The sequence below is a fragment of the Elgaria multicarinata genome, chromosome 20 (genome assembly GCF_023053635.1).
Source record: "Elgaria multicarinata webbii isolate HBS135686 ecotype San Diego chromosome 20, rElgMul1.1.pri, whole genome shotgun sequence".
NCBI lineage: Eukaryota > Metazoa > Chordata > Lepidosauria > Squamata > Anguidae > Elgaria > Elgaria multicarinata.
The window spans coordinates 12403838-12428719 of record NC_086190.1 but is presented as its reverse complement, the minus strand read 5'-3'; the positions used below and the strand labels follow the sequence as shown (position 1 = coordinate 12428719).

Here is a 24882-nt window from a genome sequence, read left to right as displayed (position 1 = left end):
CATGCCTGCCCTCAATCTCCTCTTCTCCAGGCTAAACATGCCCAGTTATTTCAGTCTCTCTTCATAGGGCTTTGTTTCCAGACCCCTGATCATCCCGGTTGCCCTCCTCTGAACACGCTCCAGCTTGTCTGCCTCCTTCTTAAAGTGTGATGCCCAGAACTGGATTGAGTTTTGACTGGTTCTGACTGAAACCTGGAGCAGATTCAATGCCCCAACAACAACAGAGTAACCAGCCTCCACTGTTTAGAGCTCTGAGTGGTTCTGACTGAAACCTAGAACAGATTCACATCCCCACTGACACTGAAACCACCTGCCTCCACCGGTGGATTCTGGCCCCAACATCCAGGCCTAGATGCACCACTGATTCCCACCATCTGTGACCACGGTCCATGCTGCGGACTTGGTGTTCAACACCATCTAGAGGACCACAGGTTCCTCGCCCCTGGCCTGGAAGAACCCGTGAAACTAGCAAGGGAGAGACCACAGATCCATGGTGGAACACATGCTCTGCATGCAGAAAGTCCCGCGTTCAGTCCCTCGCAGTTAAAGGCTCATATGGCACATGGTGAAGAAAACCGGAGACTCCAAAATAACGACTATTCTGACCTGCATAAGGGAGGATCTTCTGTTCCCAAGTGACAGGTTGGAGCATTCGCAAGACTAGTCAACACAACGAAGGAGTCGACAGTGGAGACCTCACCGTGGTTAGCTGAATCAGTGGTCAACTCACCAGGAAATCCTGTTTATGAGCTACAAGAAAGGAAATGAACCTTTCGTGCAAGCACTGAGTCATTACTGACTCTTGGAGGGACACCAGCTTTCGCTGACGTTTTCTTGGCAGGCCTCATAGCGGGGTGGTTTGCCGTTGCCTTTCCTGGTCGTTATTACCTTTCCCCCAGCTAACTGGGTACTCATTTTACCGACCCCGGGAGGATGGAAGGCTGAGTCGACCCGAGCCAGCTGCCTGAAACCAGCTTCCGCTGGGATCAAACTCAGGCCGTGGGGAGAGTTTCAGCTGCAGAAACTGCTGCTTTACCACTCTGCACCACACGAGGCTCTTATTATGAGCTACAACCAAGTGGTAAAGTGCTTACAAGCGCCATTGGGGAGTCGTCACTTAGCTGCTAACCTAACCTAACCTGCTTCTGTCGAGATGTGTTGGGCTGCAAACTCCCACCGCCATGCGGTCTGGGCACGAGGGGAGCTTCCTGCCCAACGCGTCTGGAGGCAAGGCCATGTGAACCCTTTAGCAACGCAATGTATCGAAAGGGATAATCACCCTCAAGACAGATACGCACAACCAGTTGATACAGTCTCCAGGCAGCCGGCGAGATCACAAATCTGTTTTAACTGGCCTTGAAGGACATTTCACCAAAGCCAACGGAGTACCACCCATGGGACATCCCAAGTAGGACTCTTTTGCTTCCAGCCTGCTGTTTGCTAAGTTTTACACGGCCAATCAGTGTCGGTTGGTTCTTCCAAAATTGCAAATCCGGGCAAGTTGAATTACATCCCATTATTTTAAGAAATAGAACCCCTCCCCGCAAATGATATAAACAGAAGGGACCAGGCTACCAACCCAATTCTAAAACAACCAAAATATGCCATACTAGCGTATTATCTCCCATAGCTACTAGATGGTATAAACCTTCAAATCAAATCCGTGTCGAAAACAAGACATCCTCGAAACTAGGAAGAAACTCGGGACGGGCAAGGGAAGGTGGACACAATCAGAGAGGAGTCTGGAAGTTCTTGAATGCTAAACATTGCATCTTCTGGCCAAATTCACCTACGAAGACCTTGAACAACAACAACAAATTTGTCCAAACAAACAAACGAAACGAAACGAAAAAGGTACATTGGCGTTGCAGGACAGCATCGAAGAAGCAACGGGCTGGAAGTACAATGCAAATTATCTCTTTTTTTTTTTCCTTTTTTGATTTTTTTGTTTGTTTTTGTTTTTACATATCTACAGAAGTCCACCAATAAAATGGTAACCACAGTGCAACGTCTCGGGCGCAGGGCATCCGGGACAGGGTTGAATTGTGCATTCTCTGTGTGCCCGATAGACACACCGTATGGGTAACTAAAAGGAAGTCCTTAAGCGGCATCCATTGAGGAACGAGCAGACGGACGTTCCCCTCGACAGACAGCAGAAGGCAAGTTCTTGGACCTCTCATCAGTCTCTGCTTCCTCAGAGGTGTCTCGGACTGGGATGCCCGTTATGATACAGCTTCTGTTTGATGTGCACCATGTTCCCAGTGGGTTCATCATACTGCCGGTGGTGACGTTTTCTGAACTCCTTGAAGTTACAAAATTTGGGGATCCACGACCAAGAATTGTCTGGAAAGAGAAGAAACACACAAACACACACAGAGAGAGAGAGGTCTCAGCATGACTTTAGCAAAAACCTCACCCAACTTTGGATGGGTGACCGCAGAAGCACCAACAAGGGAGAGGGCCTTTTCAGTGGTGGCCCCCAATTATGCAATAATCTCCCCGACGAGGCATTTTAACAGCATTTAACAATGTTAAACCTATAAAGCCCTACATGGCTTGGGACCGCAATACCTGATGGAACGCCTCTCCCGACATGAACCTACCCGTACACTGCGCTCAACATCTAAGGTCCTCCTCCGAGTGCCTACTCCGAGGGAAGCTCGGAGGATGGCAACAAGGGAGAGGGCCTTCTCAGTGGTGGCCCCCCGACTGTGGAATGATCTTCCCGATGAGGCTCGCCTGGTGCCGACATTGTTATCTTTTCGGCGCCAGGTTAAGACCCTTCTCTTCTTCCAGGCAATTAACAACATATGCTGAGTTTGTTTCTTTCTAACTGAGCCCAGAATAGCTGTTTTTACAAGGATACTGTTGTTTTTATGCTTCTTATGTTTTAAAATTTTGTATATTTGTTTTTAATGTTTACTTTTTTTGACTTTTGTAAACCACCCAGGGAGCTTCGGCTATGGGGTGGCATTTAAATGCAATAAATAAAGAAATACATAAATGAGCACCGTCCCACACAATGTCCCAAACCAGAGATGGCCAGAAGGTTACTCTGGATCTCCTGGGAGTTTTGTACTAGATCAGCAAGTATTTTTGATTCAATGTTTGGTTAGAATTTTTTTTAATAAATAAATAAATCACAAACTGACGAAGAAATGGAACTGAATTAATTTTAGTTTCGAAAAATGTGAAACGAAAATGGACAGATGCATTCATACAATTCACCAACCTTCCCCCATTTCGTGTCCTCCCATCAGGCCTAGCCAGTAGTCCAAAACAGTTGGAGGGCATCAACTCGGGGAATTATACAATACATACATGGGCAGGCTTTGAGCTTATGAGATCAATTGGGGGGGTCATTTCCATGCCTTTGATAAGTATTCACGCCCCCCTTCAAAGTTCTCCAGATTTTGCACCTTCAGTAGGGTGAACAACTGTCCGGATTTCCCCGGATTTGTCCGAGTTTTTGTTCTATCCTGGGTGTCCTCTTTTTTTGGTTTCCTAAATATGGTCAAACTAGTTAAGTATGTTGCATAAATCAAATGGTAAACATGCCAATTAACTCTATTTTAATACCAGGTTGTAACCTGGTATTTGTGAACCGCCCAGAGAGCTTCGGCTATTGGGCGGTATAAAAATGTAATAAATAAATAAATAAATAAATAAACAAAATGTGGACAAGTCAAAGCAGGTGTATGTGTGAACACTTAGAATCTCAAAGGCCCACTAACCAGAACCAGGTGCAAAAAGTGCCTGAGAGAACCAAACCGATGAGCCACATACTGGGATACCCTATAGATACAAGTGCAAATCTATATCTATATGAGATTTTAATCGAGTCCGGCATTCTTCTTATTGTGGATGGTTTAAAATTGTTTTAGATTCATCTGTGCCTCTGCATGTGCTGTCCGTTAAAAAAAAAAACAGTTTTTATAATATATTGTTAAGGTTTTCGTCTTTGTAAACGAACCAGAGAGTTTCAGCTATTGGGCGGTATAGAAAGGTAATAAAAGAAAGGAAATATCTGAATTAGGACAGCCCAGACTTTCAATGGAATCAGTTACCTAGGGAGGTTGTGGGCTCTCCCACACTAGAGGCCTTCAAGAGGCAGCTGGACAACCATCTGTCAGGGATGCTTTAGGGTGGATTCCTGCATTGAGCAGGGGGTTGGACTCGATGGCCTTGTAGGCCCCTTCCAACTCTACTATTCTATGATTCCAGTTTCCAGCTGGACATCAGGAAAAACTTCCTGACTGTTAGAGCAGTATGACAATGGAATCAATGACCAAGGGAGGTGGTGGGCTCTCCCACACTGGAGGCCTTCAAGAGGCAGCTGGACAGCCATCCATCAGGGATGCTTTAAGGTAGATTCCTGCATTGTGCAGGGGGTTGGACTCAATGGCCTTATAGGCCCCTTCCAACTCTTCTATGATTCTAAATCCTAAGATCCGGGATGGGAAGAACTTGAGATTGAAATGTAGGAGGAAGCAAAACGGATAGATAAAGGCACCCCTACATTTTAAACCCTTCCGCAAACACGCCAGCAAAAATCCACTTACCATACCGTCGGCTTGTCCGCCACGCCCGCACGGCGTAATGGAGCACCCCGTCCATCCAGACCAGAAACCAGCTTATACAGAACCCCAACAAGAGTCCCAGCATCAGATCAATCTCCTGCTTGGTGACATTATCCGTCACAAAGTAGTTCTCTGAGGAATCCACCACCGACTGGTCTCCGTCGTACGGGATGACGTAATGGACATGATGCCTGTTGGGTTGAGTTGGGACATGGGATGAAAAAGAAGAGGGTAGCATCAAGGATTTGGGGGGGCAACCAGGAACAGTATTGTTTCCAGAGGTGTGTGCATATTTTGTTAAATCCATTCCATCTGTGTTTGGCGATTGCCGGGCGTCTGTGGTTCCATCTTCCACCCATTGACAGAATCGGACTTTTTTTTAGGGACGTCCAAGATTTCCGTTCCACTTGGGCTAAGGCACATTAGTGCTAATTCCCCCTTATGCAATTGCGCAGCAGCGTTGCTGTGCATTAGCACTGCTGTGCAAACGAATGCTAAAGCACGTTCGCACAGGTGCGACGTTGTGCAAATCCCTCCCAAAAAAGGAACGTAATGTGATGGAGGGGCTTGATGAAGTGATACCAGTTTCCCAATGTCTGGCTTAAAGTCACTTAACATGAGTCTTAAATCACCACGTTTCGTAATCTGGAGTCGATTTCTTTGCTTGGAGAGAAGTAGGCAGACCACACTAAAACCACATTCCACCAAATATGATGTTGGAAATGCAACCAGGAGCTTCTGAACCACTCTCCATAGTGCAGGATAGCGATCAGAAATTTCCTTCTGTAACCAAAACTCCCGGTACGATTTTCTTAAACTTTGGCTTCAACTCAATGTCATTTTGTAGCTCAATTGGCCCCTTTAAATGGGAAGCACCCGCCACAGGCTTGCCGAGGGAGGGAGGGAAAAGAGAGTGAACGCCTCTGTTTTGCAGCCGGCGTGGCGGGGCAGACCAAGCAGGGTATGTCTCTTCATTAGCATTTTGGTGCATTTGAAACATTTCAATTCACCGTTAAAAGGACTCTTACATGTGTGGATTTTCCCCCTATATGGCTTGGGACCAAACCACCTTCTCCCATAAGAATGTCCCTGGGTTTTAAGACCTTCTGGAGAGGCAGTTCTTGCAAAAGACCACCTCGAGCGCCCCCAGCCGCCCCCTTGCCTCTTAACGCCCCCCCATGCAATCCCACTGCCCCCAAGGGGCAGTACCGCCCACTTTGGGAACCACTGCACTAAACCAAAGTGGTTAAGCATTTTGGCCTAAACATTATGGCTTAGCGTGTCACGTGAACCCTTCCTAACCCTGGTGACTACATAACCACGGTTTAAACACGCCTCACTAACCATTTGCTGCAAAATGGGTTAGCGGCCTAACCATGGTTTCGCGTGTTGTTTGAACAGAACCATTGACATTTATCTTGTTTCCAAGCTGGGGTTAAATTGAACACGGCAGCCCTATGTAGTGCCACAGGGCAGTTTGCCAGCGAATTTTGCAGCCAACTGGCCATTTGGGCTTTTGGAGGGGAGGGGCACCCACGCAGACTGTGCTCCGTGCTGGGGACTTGGGGAGCCAAACTGCCCCCCCCTAAGCTCCAGAGGTTGCTCACCCCTGATCGAATTCGTATCAGGCATCTTCTGATCGTAAAGTAATAGCACCCACCGCTCCGTGGGAGAGCAGCTGCTTTTGCACACAAAAACGTCCCCGGTTCCATCCCTGGAAATTCCAATTACAAAGATCAGGTGCGAAGTGATGGGGAAAGACCCTTCCCTGCTCAAGACCCTGGGGAACTCATGCCCAGCCAAGGCAGCCGCACAGAGCTAAGGAGACCACCTGCGCCTCTCTTCTGTTAGCGACAGCGGAAGGCCGCCCTCCGAACCGCTGAGCCGAAAGCACATCAAGAGGCCTGCTACACTGGAGTTAATCGCCACTAATATTGTCAAAGCCAGCGTGGTGCCGGAGAGGCGAAGGGTCCAAATAGCACGCACACACCCCACGCACGCACAGATGAACACGGGGCCCACCACCTGGGGGCATATCCAGGCATGGCGCTTCCTAAAAACGAACCCTTTTTTGCTCCCGTGAGGGTTGCACCACCGGCGGATCTCCAGATGGGCTGTGCCTCCGTCTGCCTTCTGTGCTTGAATTTTGAGGAGGCGGGTAGCAGAGGAGGGTACATTTTGTGACACACACATACACACACCCATTTAGTGACTGATTTTAGAAGGCTACAGGGGAGAGATGCTCTGGATTCCGCTAAGGCCATCTCTGAGCCTTCTTGGTGGCTTACGGTGGCCCCTATAGACATCACCCAAACAGAGGGCACTGTTTTCGCATAACATTTGCACCGGCTAATCTTATATTTATAGCTTCAAACTGAGAAAGCGTACTCTGAAATGTTTTAAATTTATCACTGCATTTAGAGCCCACCTTTTCCTCTCTCGCAAGGAGCCCAAGGTGGCATATATAACCCTCCCCCCTCTCCATTTTATCCTCACAGCAGCAACAACCCTGTGAGGTAGGTTGGGCTGAGAGTCCGTGACTGGCCCAGAATCACCCAGTCAGCTTCCATGGCTGAGAGGGGACTAGAACCCGGATCTCCCAACTCCCAGCCCAACACTTTAACTAGAACACCTCACTTTACTTGGGAGCAAGCCCTATTCTTCATCATCATCATCATCATCATCATCATTATTATTATTTCTAAGGAGCAAGTCCCATTCAAATTATTATTATTATTATTATTACAATTATTATTATTATTATTTCTAGGGAGCAATTCTCATTCAAATTATTATTAGTATTATTATTATTACAATTATTATTACAATTATTATTATTATTTCTAGGGAGCAATTCCCATTCAAATTATTATTATTATTATTATTATTATTATTATCATCATCATCATCATTACAATCATTATTATTTCTAGGGAGCAATTCCCATTCAAATTATATTATTATTATTATTATTATTATTATTATTATTATTATTATTATTTCTAGGGAGCAATTCCCATTCAAATTATATTATTATTATTATTACAATTATTATTAATATTTCTAGGGAGCAATTCCCATTCAAATTATTATTATTATTATTATTATTATTATTATTACAATTATTATTATTTCTACGGAGCAATTCCCATTCAAATTATATTATTATTATTATTACTATTAAAATTATTATTATTATTTCTAGGGAGCAATTCCCATTCATATTATTATTATTATTATTATTATTATTATTATTTCTACGGAGCAATTCCCATTCAAATTATTATTATTATTATTATTATTATTATTATTACAATTATTATTATTTCTACGGAGCAATTCCCATTCAAATTATATTATTATTATTATTACTATTAAAATTATTATTATTATTTCTAGGGAGCAATTCCCATTCATATTATTATTATTATTATTATTATTATTATTATTATTTCTAGGGGGCAATTCCCATTCAAATTATTATTACAATTATTATTTCTAGGGAGCAATTCCCATTCAAATTATTATTATTATTATTATTATTATTATTATTATTATTATTATTATTTCTAGGGAGCAATTCCCATTCAAATTATTATTATTATTACAATTATTATTTCTAGGGAGCAATTCCCATTCAAATTATTATTATTATTATTATTATTATTATTATTATTATTATTATTATTATTAGAGAAAAATATACACCACTGGCTATGGAAGTTAAAGGACTACGGCAACAGGAAAAGGTCACAATTATTCCGTTAGTCACACCATCATCATCACCATCAGCAGCAAGAATATGCCTTTTGTTTGCCTGCGATAGCAAGACTCGTCTGGGCGCTGGCCAACTTCGCTCTTGCAGCCCAACTGTATAGAGCAAAATGTCTGACCTTGCAGAATGGAGGATTTGTTTTAGCATTGCTTTTACTATGCTTGTCGTAACCATTGGTTGAAACAATAAAGCTTTGCTGCTACATCATCACCATCATTATTGCCCCACCCTTTCTCCTCTTGCAAGGAACTCATGGCGGCTGACATGTTTCTCCTCCTCCCCACTTTATCCCCACAACAACAACCCTGCGAGGTAGATTGGGCTGAGAGTCAGTGATTGGCCCAAAGTCATCCACAGCGGGCATCGTGGCCGAGAGTGGGCACTGGAACCCGCGTCTCCCACGTCCCAGTCTGCCGCCCTAACCACTACGCCACGCTGACTCTCGAAGTGCCTTCCCCTCCAAAGAATGAACGCCCCCTCCCATCCCTTCCAACTGCCTTCCGTGGCACATAACACATCAGATGCTTCACCTACGACTGCCTTCCTCCTTTGTAAACGGTTCCACATCCTCTGTTTCATTCATTGCAATTTTTAAAACTGGCAAGCCGGTCACTGGTAGTGTGTTTGAATAAAGAAATACATAAAATCAATAAATTAAGGGCGGCCTGCCTCCTCTATCCATCACCCTAGCCCTGTTCTGCTACCTTTTCCCCGCTGCCCCAAGCCTGCTGGGGGAGGATCCAAACCTCTTCGCCCTGGGAAAGAGTCCCCTCGGATGTAAATGTCGCTGGAATGCTTATTGACACAGCTTGGAGGTGTGTTAATAATTTCCCCTCCTTTGCACACAAGCACATCTGTGAGCCGTCCTTGGTGTCCGTACTCTGCCCCAGGCTGCCTCCCCGCTGCACCCTCAGGAGTGGGGACCGCTTGGGCGTGGGCTGTTCAGGCAGCGGGTGAAGCAGCCAGCGACAAAAAAGGCTGGCTCTCAGCGTCAGCTCCAGGCCCTCCGGCCACGCGCAACAGGCCACTGCAGATGAACTCAGGGACTGCATCAGGCGAAACGCATCTCAAGACACTCCTGCCGAGCAAAGCTAGGAGACGCCTCTTCCGAGCAAAGCCCGAGCGTCCCGTTTTACAAGGAGCAGAGCCTATTTTTACCAGCACCCGTAAAATCACCCCCTTGTATTTATTGTATTTTATATATTATCATAGAATCATAGAACAGCAGAGCTGGAAGGGGCCTACAAGGCCATCGAGTCCAACCCCCTGTTCAATGCAGGAATCCACCCTAAAGCATCCCTGACAGAGGGTTGTCCAGCTGCCTCTTGAAGGCTTCTAGTGTGGGAGAGCCCACACCCTCCCTAGGTAACTGGTTCCATTGTCATACTGCTCTAACAGTCAGGAAGTTTTTCCTGATGTCCAGCTGGAATCTGACTTCCTTTAATTTGAGCCCGTTATTCCGTGTCCTGCACTCTGGGAGGATATGGAAGAAGCTCTCTAGAGCGGGTTTCACCATGGCTGCCCAAGTCCTTGGACAACCCCCCCACCCACTGTGTTTTATTAATAAGGCACTGAAACATTTTGTCCAAAGAGCTATTAATAGAATAGACAGGCATGGTGGTGGGGCAGCGGAGAGTTCAACTCTGGCGCGTGCGAAGGAAATTTGAGGACGGAAGCCTGGGTTTGCCAGCTCGAATTGGCGACGAAAGGCGGCCTTGTAGATCCCCGATTCACAACGTGGGAATTCTCCAAAGCAGGGGTGGGTGCGAGCCTAAATGAGCTTCATTCCCAAGCCCTGAATCAGTGGAGGCTGGTGGCTCTGGTGTCAGTGGGGCAGTTGATCCACTCCGGATTATCGTCAGAACTCTAAAGGAGCGATTCAAGGTGCTTTAGAATCCTGACTGGTGCTGAAAACTGAAAACAATTCTCATGGGATGCAGAAAGGGAGAATTCTAGTTCACTGATTCTGGCCCGCTTGCGTTGGCTGCCTGTATGTTTCCGAGCCGAATTCATGGTGCTGGTTTTAACCTATAAAGCCCTACACGGCTTGGGACCACAATACCTGATGGAACACCTCTCCCGACGTGAACCTACCCGTACACTGCGCTCAACATCTAAGGTCCTCCTCCGAGTGCCTACTCCGAGGGAAGCTCGGAGGATGGCAACAAGGGAGAGGGCCTTTTCAGTGGTGGCCCCCCGATTATGAAATGATCTCCCCGACAAGGCTCACCTAGCGCCAACATTGTTATCTTTTCAGTGCCAGGTCAAGACTTTTCTCTTTTCCCAGGCATTTAACAGCATTTCACACCGCTAAATTTGTTTGTTTTTTAACGGCCCCCGGAACAGATGTTTTTAAACGGATACCGTTGTTTTTTATACTGTTTATGTTTTTGATGGTTTTAAATTTTGTATACTTTTTAATGTTCACTGTTTTTAACTTTTGTAAACCGCCCAGAGAGCTTTGGCTATGGGGCAGTATATAAATGTAATAAATCAAATCAAATCAAGGGCATTAAAGAGGCTTGTAGACACAATGGGTGTTGCTGGGCTTAACTCAAATATGATGATGATGATAGCAAGGCGGCATGGTGATCAGTCAAAGCTGCTATCGTTTCAAGCCTCCTGCATGGAGCAGGGGTTGACTAGATGCCCTCTAAGACACCACCCAATTCTAACACTCTGTGATTCCGCGATAAGGGACCCACACAGTCCACTTTAGAGTTATAGGGAGACATGATTGCTGCTTTCAAGCACCCAAAGAGCTGTCATGCAGCACACGGAGACAGCCTATTACTCCAGAGGGCAGGACTCAAACCAAGAACCAGAAATGGCAAGGAAGCGGATTTTGGTGAAATGTTAGGAGACCACCTCGGGAGTTGGTGGGCTCTCCCCAGATGCAGATATGCAAGCAAAGGCTAGACAGCCGTCTGTCAGGGATGCCCCAAATTTCATCCTGCATTGAACACAGTTCCAAAAATCAAGAGCTTTTGATGTTGAACACTGGCTTTTCATGAAGAAAGTCCCAAGACAGTTCCTGCTAGGGATGTTGGAGAAATGCACAACGGGACCAAGTGACTTCAGAATGTTACGAATCTGATCCCACAAATTCCACAGCGGACCAGTTTCCCCCCTATCTGTGGCTTTGCAGCCCATTTTCCTTACCTTTGGGAATTTTGCGCAAATTTTGTCATGGAAAAATCCTGTCACTTGAGCCCGTTATTCCGTGTCTTGCACTCTGGGAGGATCGAGAAGAGATCCTGGCCCTCCTCTGTGTGACAACCTTTCAAGTCCTTGACGAGTGCTATCATGTCTCCCTTCAATCTTCTCTTCTCCAGGCTAAACATGCCCAGTTCTTTCAGTCTCCCTTAAAAGGTTGTCTCACAGAGGAGGGCCAGGATCTCTTCTCGATCCTCCCAGAGTGCAGGACACGGAACAACGGCCTCAAGTGACAGGAAGCCAGATTCCAGCTGGACATCAGGAAAAACTTCCTGACTGTTAGAGCAGTATGACAATGGAACCAGTTACCTAGGGAGGTGGTGGGCTCTCCCACACTAGAGGCCTTCAAGAGGCAGCTGGACAAGCATATTTTGGATATACAATCCTTCTTCAGGAGCCGGATTTGGAGACATGTTGTTGTGATTCAAAAGGAAGAATGAAAATAGTGATTAGAAAATCTTTTTCGGCATTCCTGTTGAGAACTACGTCTGCTGTAAAAATAATTGATGCGATGCCGGGGACGGACATGACTAACGGAATAATTGTGACCTTTTCCTGTTGCCATAGTTCTTTCACTTCCATTGCCAGTGGGTGTATATTTTTCTCTCTTTTCCTCTTCCTCCTCTACAACATTTTTGTTATTAGGTATTGCTATGTCGATGAGGTACATGTGTTTTTCTTTTTTGTCTATAACTGTTCGGTCTGGTCAGTTGCAAGGTATTGTCTTGTCTGTATGAATTGTTCTCTCTCAGTATATTTTATGATCTGCAGTTTCCAAGATTGTTTCGGGTGAGTATGTATAGTATGGTGTAGGTTGTTGTTGTTACTATTATTCAACACAAGGCTGCCTGGTCTCCCTTTGGACCCCATGATGCCTTCTCAACCTATATACTCATAAACAGATCCTTAAACAACACATCTCCCCAGCTGCCTCCTCCAAGCCAAACATCCTGCAACGACTGCTTCCAGCTACTCAGAAGAGCATGAAACCATCTCACTGTGATTATTATTAGGTAAGTCCAGGCCCAGTGCTCAGTTTGTAAGGAGAGAAGCCAATTTGACTGCAAATGTTTTTCTCTCGGAGAGCTTTAAAGAGCAAGGGGCCTGTGAAAGATGTAGGAGGGACCCCCGGTTGATCCCCAACATTAGAGAGAAAGAAAGAGAGAGAGAGAGAGAGAGAGAGAGAGAGAGAGAGAGAGAGAGAGAGAGAGAGAGAGAGAGAGAGAGCACATTTTCCAAGGCTATCCGTAAAGTTGCAGCTGCTTCCCAAATCCACCTTATTATTATTATTATTTATTTATTTATTTATTTATATAGCACCATCAATATACATGGTGCTGTACAGAGTAAAACAATAAATAGCAAGACCCTGCCGCATAGGCTTACATTCTAATAAAATCATAATAAAACAATAAGGAGGGGAAGAGAATGCACCAAACAGGCAGTATAAAAGTCAGAAGAAAATCAAGTTTTAAAAGCTTTAGGAAAAAGAAAAGTTTTTAGCTGAGCTTTAAAAGCTGCGATTGAACTTGTAGTTCTCAAATGTTCTGGAAGAGCGTTCCAGGCGTAAGGGGCAGCCGAAGAAAATGGACGAAGCCGAGCAAGGGAAGTAGAGACCCTTGGGCAGGTGAGAAGCATGGCATCAGAGGAGCGAAGAGCACGAGCGGGGCAATAGTGTGAGAGGAGAGATAGGAAGGAGCTAGACAGTGAAAAGCTTTGTAGGTCAACAGAAGAAGTTTATATTGGAACCTCAGCTGCTGCAGCTGTTTCCCAAATCAGAGCTGGGTGACCAGTGGCCCTCCAGGTGTTTTGGCCTACAATTCCCACAATCCCTCACCGCTGGTTATGTTCACAAGCAGTGGTGGCTGGTGGCTCCGATATCAGTGGGGTGATGAATCTGCTCCGGCTTTCAGTCAGAACCAGTCAGACCTCCAAAGTTGCTATCCAAGGTGCTTTGCTTCCTTGGACCTCTCGCTGGTTCTGACTGAAACCCGGAACGGATTCACTGCCCCGCCTACATCGGAGCCATCAGTCTCCACTGCTGGCTAGGGCCAGTGGGCGTTGTTCCATAGGATGACCATGTGGAAAGGAGGACAGGGCTCGTGCATCTTTAGGAGTTGTATAGAAAAGGGAATTTCAGCAGAGGTCATTGGTATGCATGCAGCACCTGGTGAAATTCTCTCTTCATCATAACAGTTAAAGCTACAGGAGCCCTCCCTTCTTGACCAGATGTGAAAGTAGGCAGGGTTCCTGCAGCTTTAACTGTTGTGATGGGGAGGGCATTTCACCAGGTGCTGCATGCATGCAAATGACACCTGCTGAAATTCCCTTTTTTATACTACTGTTAAAGATACAGGAGCCCTGTCCTCCTTTCTATAGGGTCACCCTAGCGTTGTAGGCCAACTCTAGAGGCTGTCAAGTTGCCCACCCCTGTTCTAAGAGAAAGACCAGATCATTGAAGCAACGAATGTGTCCATTAATGAGCAGTAAATAAATAAATAAATAAATGATGCAATGCCCACAGAGGAGAGTTCTGGCGGGGGCGGGGGAAGGGCTGAGACAGGATGACAACAAGCAATTAGCTCACATCCCAACAGATGAAGCAAATTAAAAGGCAATCACAGTTTCCCTTGCGTTTTAAACGGGCCAATCGATGGGATAATTCCCCTAAGTTGATCACGGCCGATTGCGGCAAACCTCCAAGGCGTTAGGACGGAGCGGACGTGCGCCAGGCTGCCGACAAGGTCACAGGAAAGACCCCCTACACACACACGCATCACCCACCCACCCCGAGGCTGTTCATGCTCCGGTGTGCGATGCGGCAATTACACAAATCCATTAGCGACTGCGCTCACTCACGGGGGCCTTTCAGAGTCACCCTGCTTGCCTTCGTCATCCTGACGCTCTTGCCAAGGTGCGGAGGGAGGATCCTTCCAGATCCAGATGCCGACCCGAACCAGGCTGTCGGCTTTCTCTCAGAGCCAGGTTGGCTCCTACGCACCTGCCGTGCCACCGCGTACAGCCAGAATTTGGTGTCAGGTGCAGAATATGACACCTAACGCATCGCCATAACTTTTCCTTCACAAGTTTCTAGTGCTCATGGCTCTAGAGCAGCCTTCCTCAACCTGGGGCACTTCAGATGTGTTGGACTACAACTCCCAGAATGCCCCAGCCAGGCTGGGGCATTCTGGGAGCTGCAGTCCAACACATGTGGAGCGCCCCAGGTTGAGGAAGGCTGCTCTAGAGCAACCATATTGAACTCTGCTCTTCTTCTCTTGTTTGTACTAGAATGCTGGGGGTCGCTGTGTTGTGACCAGGTGTGTGCAAGGATCCCCAATTTGGCTCAGAGGCTGATTCAGAGCCCCCGAAACAGCCCCGATCCGCTTCGGGGTGCTTCGGGGGCTGCCCGCCTCGCCTCGGTGCCGAAGCTGAGGCGAGATTCAGGGCCTTCGAGGTGACTTGGCCTTTTCTGGGTGCTAGCTGCATAGCTGGCAGGAGCGAGGGGGTGGCAGCAGCAATGGCAGCAAGTAAGCAGCCCAGTGCTGCTCCGAGGTGGCCCGAGGTGCTCCAAAGCTTCGGAGCCGTTCAGTTTCACCTTCGTGGTGCCTCGGGCTGAACCAGAACTGCCTCAGGACTGAGGTGAGGCAGGCCAAAACAGCCCAGGGATTCAGACATTCGTCCAAGATGCTACACAGCCCTAGTTGTGACCCACACATGCACGGAGGTTGAGGGGCAGGTGGCACAGAACGAGGAGGCCTGAAGCCTGAATGAGCCCTAAACCAACAACCAGAGAACCCCGAGTGCCCCCCCAGAGTACACAGCCCTCAAAACAGATTCTATTAAAAGCCCAGCATCCTATCCCACCCCCTGAACCCACCATGCGCCTCTAAGTCTGGTTGCTAACAGCACACCTGCCATGGGGTTATGGCTGGGCTTCAGGTTAAGGTTCTGCCCCTTTAAGGTTCTGCAATCCACAGCAAGGGGGCGGAGCTTGAGAGGCCTCAGAGTATAAAAGGGCACAGAAGCGCTCCTTGAGACAACTCCTCTGCTCTTGGGGCTCTGTCCAAGGTGCTGAAACCTTGGCCTCCAACAGCCCTTGTTTTCAGGAGTCTGGATGGAGGCGGCAAACCCTGGCTGCTTCCTCCCGCTGCCCAAGGGTGCATGCTGGTGTCATGACTAGGCCTGTTCTCCTTAGGCTGGGGGAAGGAGTTTCAGGCGATCAAGAACAGACGGTGCCCGAAACATTCCAGCCTATACGGGGAGTGGAGGAGGTGACTCCCATGGGCTCTTCACCAGCTGGGGTTGAACCTTCGCCAGACCTTATCAATGAAAACGTTAACAACACACAGTCTGTGGGGAATCAGTATTCTTCTGAGGGGGGCACTGCAAGACTACCTGACCCAAGAGTACGCTGCGGACCAAAACGGGCAGAGCTAAAGGAAGGCAAGAGAAGGTCGGCCCGCCGAAGGCTTCTTCAGAACCAGCCTCCTTGAAGTTAAAGCGTTCTGGGGAAAGGGTTTCCCTTTTTCTAGACAGGACAATTGCCTCACTTAGTTCGTATAGTTTTGCCTAGAGGGAAGTTCCTAGAGGTTCAGGTGGGAAGAGATGTTTATTGCCTGAATAAAGCTTTGTGGATTACTTAGCAGGCCTCATTATCGCCTCCCAATAAGGCGGGAGGTTTGGGGAAACATGACAGCTGGACCCTGACCTGTCCATGGGCTGCTCCTGGCCAGGACTGGACATAGACGGGGAACTCATGGACAAGTGAATTCCTCTCAGTCGAGGCCTGTGGCTCCAAAGTCAGTAGGACAGTGAATCCACTCCAGGTTTGAGTTCTAACCACTCAGAACTCTAAAGGATAACTTCTCACTTGGATTACTGCAATGCGTTATACGTGGGGCTGCCTTTGAAAATGGTCCGGAAGCTTCAGCTGGTACAAAACAGGGCAGCACGGTTACTAACAGGGACTGGCCGATGAGATCACATTACACCAGTCCTTTTGCAACTTCATTGGCTGCCAGGCCAGGTCCGGGCCCGATTCAAAGTGCTGGTATTGACATTTAAAGCCCTAAACGGTTTGGGGCCAGGTTATTTAAGGTCCGGGCAGGTACATATGGGTACATACCTCCCATATGTACCTGCCTGGACCTTGAGATCATCCACAGGGGCCCTTCTCCGTGAGCCCCTGCCAAAGGAAGTGAGGCAGGTGGCTACTAGGAGCAGGGCCTTCTCCGCTGTGGCACCCCGGCTGTGGAATGAGCTCCCCAGAGAGGTCCGCCTGGTGCCTACACTGTACTCCTTTCATCACCAGCTGAAGACCTTTTTATTCTCTCAGTATTTTAACACTTAATTTTAACTTAAATTTAAATTTTACTGTTTTAACTCTGTATTTTAATTTTATATCAATTTTGCTGCGTGGTTTTTATCCTGGTTGTGCTTTTTATACTGTATTTTGCATTTGTGCTTTTAACCTGTTGGTTGTCTTACTATAGTTTTAATTTTTGTGAACCGCCTAGAGAGCTTCGGCTATTGGGTGGTATAGAAATGTAATAAATAAATAAATAAATAAATAAAATAAAGGAGCCAAGCACCTGGCACCGGTTCAGGCTAAAACCATTGCTGTCACCAGCCACCACAGAGCGTTCCCACAAACTGGGAAGAAAGGCAGACAAAGCCAACACAGACTGTATTTGCAACATGTGAACAAAAGGAACCCAAAAGGCGACTACCGAAGAAACAAAATAAACCCAATGAATTAAATTGTCATTCAAAAAATTATACACATTTGTTTTTACTAAAATAACCATTTACAATCCAATGCTAATACAAGTCTACAATTAACTACCACATCAGTGTAGCATCTCATTACACATCAATAGCATTCAATTGTATTTAACAATCATTGCAGAAAATCCAACCCGTAGACAACAAACACTTTAATCTAATCACAACAGTATATTAAGATCAAATTTAGTCAACAAGGTTCATGTTATTCCTTGTTTCGAAGTATCTCCTTCAAAAACGTTGGTCTTTGTACTTGCCAACAGGCAGTGGAAAGCTCACGCAATCTCTCTTTATTAAATTTTTCAAGGTGAGACCATCTTCTGGAATTATATCAAAATCAGTAAACCGTATTTCGCTTCATCGCATTGTTTTCCGTTTCTCAGTGCAGGAATGTATTTGCAACATTCCTGCACTGAGCAATGCGTTGGATTCCAACTAGAACACTATGATTCTATCCAGCAGATAGAATCGTTTTTTCTATAACTAAATTTGCTTAAATTCCTAGAGGGTGGGGGGGGGACGAGCCTGGGAAACCACAGCATCGGTGCAACTCAGAAAAAGTGATCCGCTCCGGCGTTCGCAGCTTAGATTCATAGAAATCTGAATCCCTCTGATTCCACTGTGAATTTCTCCAACATACCTAGTTGAGGCTCTTTGAATTAAGATGGAGTTTCTCAGGATCAGCAGCTGAGAATTTACCGGAGCCCAGATTAAGCCTCCCACATAGCCAGTGGCTTTCCCCGCCCGCGCGCCCCCCAACCTCCCCATACATTCTTTTTCACCTCTCCCACATAAATGCCTTGTCGGTGAGGTGACACGGCTGATTCCTTCTCCCCCAAACCCTGGATCGATTCAGATCCTTCTCGTTCATGGCATACGTGCCCCCCCCCCCCCAAGAAGAAGACGCACCAATCCCAGATGGACTCCGGGGACTGGCAGATTGGATCTCGGCATGGTATTGGGAACCAAACGGGATTTTCATTTTGAGAGCGGGTGGTGGGGAAACCGCCAACAACAGGTTTGCCCGGCGCTGTCTCAACACGCGGGTGAAACTAACATGAGCTGACAACGCAAGATGGAGAAAGCAAAAACGGTCTCAAATTCATGAGCTGGGGAAAGGCAGCCCGCTTTATAGTCTTGGCCCGGGAGACAGCGAGAAAATAAGACAAGACTCCCGCTGGCAGCAAGGAGCTCTAATTCACTTGCTTGTCATTCCATCCGCCGGTCCTTTCTGCTTCTTAGCGAGAGACTTGATTCTGGCCCCAGAGTATTCGCTGGGCGGTGTGTGTGTACTTTATGCGGTTGTTCCAAATAAAATTTCGGCTCCACAGCCAAATTCAATTACAGAGAGGCTCCTAGGGTCACAGTTTTTGCATGGGAATTCTGTTCGTTTGCAAATGTGCATGCTGTCTGGCACAACAGCGCATTCGCGCAAGTGTGCATTCACGCAACTGCTCATTTGCACATGAACATCACTGTGCAAATCCACCCCAAGTTTAAAAAATGGTCCACAAGTCCACTGAATCCATACGACTCGGGAACAACTGGTCTGCTTCGTTCATTTGCAACTGTGCTAATGCTCACTGCGCAATGGCGCATTCACGCAACTGCGCATTTGCAAATGAACAGAATTGTGCAAAAAAACCCACCCAAGTTTAAAAAATGGTCCACAAGGCCACTGAATCCATATGACTCAGGAACAACTGGTCTGCTTCGTTTATTTGCAACTGTGCTAATGCTCCCTGGCACAAGGGCGCATTCGCACAAATACACATTCACGCAAATGTGCATTTGCAAATGAAAATCACTGTGCAAATCCACCCCAAGTTTAAAAAATGGTCCACAAGGCCACTGAGTCCATACGACTCAGGAACAACTGGTCTGCTTCGTTTATTTGCAACTGTGCTAATGCTCACTGCGCAATGGCACATTCACGCCAATGTGCATTTGCAAATGAACATCACTGTGCAAATCCCCCCCAAGTTTAAAAAATGGTCCACAAGGCCACTGAATCCATACAACTCAAAAACAACTGGTCTGCTTTGTTCATTTGCAACTGTGCTAATGCTCATTATGCAATGGTGCATTAGTGCAAATGTGCATTCACACAACTGCGCATTTGCAAATGAACAGAATTGTGCAAATCCCCCCCCCAAGTTTAAGAAATGGTCCACAAGACCCCTGAGTCCATATGACTCAGAAACTACTGGTCTGCTTCATTCGTTTGCAACTGTGCTAATGCTCCCTGGCACAATGCCGCATTCGCGCAAATACGCATTCACGCCAATGTGCATTTGCAAATGAACATCACTGTGCAAATCCCCCCCAAGTTTAAAAAATGGTCCACAAGTCCACAGACTCCATATGACTCGGAAATCGCTGGCCCGCTGGGGAATCTGTACCTCAGATTCCTAGAAATCTGAACTGCCTTGAACCCATTGAGGATTTCTCCGAACTTCATATTCTCCCTGAATTATGGGATGAGGAATTTTCCCCCCTATGAAGCTTTCTTCTACCAGGTTGGACGGTCTGCCCACCTAGCCCAGTTTGCCCATTTCTGATATGCATTGTTCTTTTATACTTGTGATTTGTCGGTTTTAGTTTGTCAACTACAAGCCACAAATACGCTCGGTGAAACAATTGCCTGCAATCCTCTGAATGACGGTAAAACTACATTTCCCAGGGCAACCCTGTGATGTTTTGCTGCTTAATGCCTTGTAAGTCTTGCCATGTAAGTCTTTGTACTGTTTTAATAATGGTTGCGGTTTAAAGATGCGTTGGCTGTGTGTACTGATGCCACAAGGGCGTTAAGTATGTAATTCTAGTGGGAGGGGGAGGGAATGACCAGGATGTGAGAGTAAATGCTGATTGGCTGGTGGTTCAAAGGTTAGGATTGGTGGTTAGCAGGGAGTGGGAGGAGTTAACAGAGAAGCAGTTAGTGAGAAGGGTCTGGGGTCTGTCAGAGAGAGGGTCTAGATTTAGTGTAAGAACATTCTTTATTATTTTGGGGAGCAAAATGAAGGGAGGAGAGGTAGTGTAGTCTAGAGGGTAGAGTAGGCAGGGTTGTACATGGAACTGTACTGAAACAAATCCGCTTGAACCCAATGAAACCGTTACGCTCTTTAACTGGATAACCTCAATTGTTGTTAACAAGCATTCATTTTCTTTCACACTGGAGTGTGTTGTGAAGTGCCTGAGGTAGAGTACAGGATTCAATGGGGGCAGTGGAAGGGAAGGTGCAAGAATAGGGGGCTGGGCTGTTGTGGGGCCAGACAAGGGCGGCGAGTCACAGAGACCGTGAGGTGCGCTCTGATGCCGTTCCATTGCTGGGATCCTTCGATTTATAGGGAAGAATAAAAGAAGACCAGAGGGGATGGCATCACAAATCCCTCCCATAAAACCCTTCAGTGTGCAGGGTTTCAATGCTTACCTTACTCTAAGGAGGTGGCTGAAAGGGGGGCGAGGGTACACTTATTAATGGAACATTTTTATCCTGTTCTATTCTTGCAGGTTCTGTGGTTGCTGGCACTTTCTGGAAAGCCGCCTACAGGAGTCAACCAAGACGTCCTCTGTTGGGACGTTTAAGTACTGCTCCCTGGAGATTTCATAGAATCATAGAATCATAGAATAGCAGAGTTGGAAGAGGCCTACAAGGCCATCGAGTCCAACCCCCTGCTCAATACAGGAATCCACCCTAAAGCATCCCTGACAGGTGGTTGTCCAGCTGCCTCTTGAAGGCCTCTAGTGTGGGAGAGCCCACAACCTCCCTAGGTAACTGATTCCATTGTTGTACTGCTCTAACCATCAGGAAGTTTTTCCTGATGTCCAGCTGGAATCTGGCTTCCTTTAACTTGAGCCCGTTATTCCGTGTCGTGCACTCTGGGAGGATCGAGAAGAGATCCTGGCCCTCCTCTGGGTGACAACCTTTTAAGTATTTGCATGACAGCATGCAAATTACATAGCATGATTACATAGCATGATAGCATGCCATGTAAATGCTACCATGCTCGGCTGTTCCCATTTGTGTATGTTGTTGTTGGCTTCATGTTACACCCGTGCCTTTATTGTGATTTTTATTGTATTGTATTATTGATTTGATTTGATTTGATTCACACTCCGCCTTTCTTCCCCCCCAAAAAAAGGGGAGTACTCAAAGCAGTTTACAGGCACAATTAAAATTGATTAAAACTATAAAACTATACATTGAAATGCACTGAAAATATTACCATTACAGGGCAGAGGGAGGAAACAGCACCCAGTAGAACCACTAACAAGCCGAACGCCTCCTTGAATAAAGCAGTCTTTGCCTTCCAGCAGAAGGACAGACAAGAGGGAGCGAACCTATGTGAAATCCTGAGTGTTACAATCCTAAATATCTGGGTTTGGGGGAGGTAAGACCACATGATCTCCATGGACCCATTCAACTCTATGATTCTACTCATCAAGGGTACATAGAAGGATGAGGAACAATAGCAGTTGGTGACAATGGCAGTGAGAAGGTAGGCCCACTCATAGAACCATAGAGTTGGAAGTGGGCATTTAAGCCAACAACTCTAATCATAGAATCATAGAATGGTAGAGTTGGAAGGGGCCTCTAAGGCCGTCGAGTCCAACCCCCTGCTCAATGCAGGAATCCACCCTAAAGCATCTCTGACAGATGGTTGTCCAGCTGTCTCTTGAAGGCCTCTAGTGTGGGAGAGCCCACAACTTCCCTAGGTAACTCTCTGCTCAGTGCAGGAATCCAGTTTGAAGCATCCCTAAGGATGGGTAAACTCCCCTGGGGCCTATTTGCGCTGTGCTTGCTGAACTCCTGCAGGTTCCCTGACCCTGTCGTACATGCAGAGCAAATTGTCAGATGGTCTGTGGGCACCCGGCAAGTGCTAGCATATTTTTTTTTGGGGGGGGGGGTTCCACTAGCTGTGATTTGCACAAATTTGTGGCTGGGGGTATCAACGAAAATTGTAATCTTGCAGCCATAAATCGCACAGTTTGCATAAAAATGCACAGGTTTTTACGCCTGCCATCTTGCACAAACCACGCTATTCACAGTGGCAATTTTCATACAATCATAGACTAGCAGAGTTGGAAGGGGCCTACAAGGCCATCGAGTCCAACCCCCTGCTCATGAATATCCCCAGCCGCGAATTTGCCCAAATTGTGATTTGCGCAAATCGCAAGTTGCACAAAGCGGGATTTACACCAAAAAGAAAGTGGGAAACTGCAAGTTTGCCCAACTCAGCGTGCACTGATCTGAGAGCCAGCTCAGGGATTCGTGAGCTCTCATTCAGGGGGAGGTGAGCTAGCAAAACCTGGCCAAACTCCACCCCCAAACCACATTCTTCTAACATTCCTATCCCTGACACCTCCAGCAACAGAGAGCTCACCACCTCCCTTGGCAGTTGGTTCCATTGTCCAACTGCTCTGACCATTAGGAAGCTTTCCCTGATGTTCAACCCAAATCTGCCTTCCTGTAACTGAGGCCCATTGTCCCGTGTCCTCCAGCCATGTTCACCGAGGGTATCCTTTCCGAGGACCCTCCAAAACCTAGAGGCAGCATCAGGTGGGGGAGCCAGGGCTGACCAAAGCAAGGATGAAATTCACTTCCACAGGGGTGATGGCCACGAACTTCAAAGTGGATCAGGTCCATTCATGGAAGATAAAGCTATCGAGAGCTACCAGTCATGGTGGTTTCATGCCCCCTCTTTGTTCAGAGAAGCCTGCAATAGAACATCATGGAACAGGGAAAGCCACCTAGCCCTCACATCCTCCTTGTGGGCTTCCCAGGGGAATTTGGTTAGCCGCTGTGATGAAACAAGACACCTTCAGTCTCATCCAGCAGAGCGCTACTTGTGTGATGTTCTAAAATTGGGAGTTTGTTGTGTACTAGGGACCTAGTGCCCCAGATGCAGGGCCAGTATAGGTGATCAGCGTTGTTGGGCATTTGTTGAGTCCCATGGCCCGGTAGGGGGCCCACTGCTGACCCCCAAATCCCACCCCTGGCACACCTTCCCCTTCTCCTCCTCAGTGCCTCTAGGGATGTCAGAGAAATGAACAATGGCATCAAATGAGTTGGGATTTCGATGAATCTGACTCATCGTTTCTGCAGCGGGCCGGCTTTTCCCAAGTCACACTGGACTTGAAGCTGTTTTGTTTATTTGTTTGTTTACTTTCTGGAATTTTACACAAATTTACTTGCAGAAAAACACGTGAATTTTTTTTTTAAAAAAAAAATGTGCGTTTTCCCCACAAGCTAAGCTTGAAAACGAGCATTTGGGGGGGTATTTGCAACTTTGCGAAGGGTTGCGCTTTTGCACAAGTGCACACTATTTCAAGTTTGAGAAATGGGGGGGGGGAAGTCTGGTGCCACCAATGAGGTGCCTGACAAAACACAAGACAGACCAACTTTTACAAAATCCATACATCCCTAACTGCCACAGCCTGTTCACCTGCCCAACCCATGCGAGTCACCAGTGTCAATAGCTAGAGGAAGGCGAAGCGCCTCGGTTCACCTTCTGGGCGAATGCGAAGTTGCGCAAATTAGAAAAAGCATTCCGATCCTGCCAATGAGTGAATGAAAAGCACCTGACGATCCGTGAAAACAGAGACTTCACAGATCTTGAGAAACTCAGACATCCCTGCCCTAGACTGGTGGGTCGTGACGCAAAAGTAGGTCACCAGATCAATCCAGATGGGTCGCGGCAACGCTGCTGCCGCCATGTTGGGCTTGGAGGAAATTGTGGAAGTGGGTCTGGGAATCCCAGGGCACTCTTGGGCCTGGACTGGTTGACGTTCACTGCCCTAGACCTTCTATTCCATGTTGCAGAAGATCCTTGGCTGTTCTGGCAGTATTCGTTCACTTCGTAGCAGCCTGTTCTATGGGGGCATCCAGAGCAAAGAGCTTGTTGTGTTCTTTTCATTAGAGATGTACTAGAACGTAGTGACACGGGGAATTAGAGACTGGCAGATATCATTTGTTCTATAATCCATTTTCGACACGTCAAAATAACCCCCACCAGCTTCCGTGGGCAAGATGACAGGAGGCACACTCACTGACCCCTTATGCTTTCAGTGGGGTGCAATTATGGAAACGCGCAGTGCTGAATCACAGAATCATAGAATAGAAGAGTTGGAAGGGGCCTAACAAGGCCATCGAGTCCAACCCCCTGCTCAATGCAGGAATCCACCCTAAAGCATCCCCGACAGATGCTTGTCCAGCTGCCTCTTGAAGGCCTCTAGTGTGGGAGAGCCCACCACCTCCCTATGTAACTGGTTCCATTGTTGTACTGCTCTAACCATCAGGAAGTTTTTCCTGATGTCCAGCCGAAATATGGCTTCTTGTAACTCCTATTTCAACAACGGAATCAGTTACCTGGGGAGGTGGTGGGCTCTCCCACACTAGAGGCCTTCAAGAGGCAGCTGGACAAGCATCTGTCAGGGATGCTTTAGGGTGGATTCCTGCATTGAGCGAGAGTTGGACTTGATGGCCTTGTAGGCCCCTTCCAACTCTGCTATTCTATGATTCTATGC

General features: G+C 46.9%; 1 protein-coding gene across 1 annotated transcript in view; it reads right to left on the bottom strand.

Moving 5' to 3' along the window:
- Positions 1 to 1859: 1859 nt before the first annotated feature.
- TMEM240 (transmembrane protein 240) overlaps positions 1860 to 24882 on the bottom strand; it is a 38322-nt gene continuing 15299 nt past the window's right edge. The window contains 2 exon segments of the mRNA XM_063145225.1: positions 1860 to 2343; positions 4563 to 4771. Of these exon segments, the coding sequence (XP_063001295.1) occupies positions 2195 to 2343; positions 4563 to 4771 (358 nt within the window). The 3' untranslated portion in view covers positions 1860 to 2194.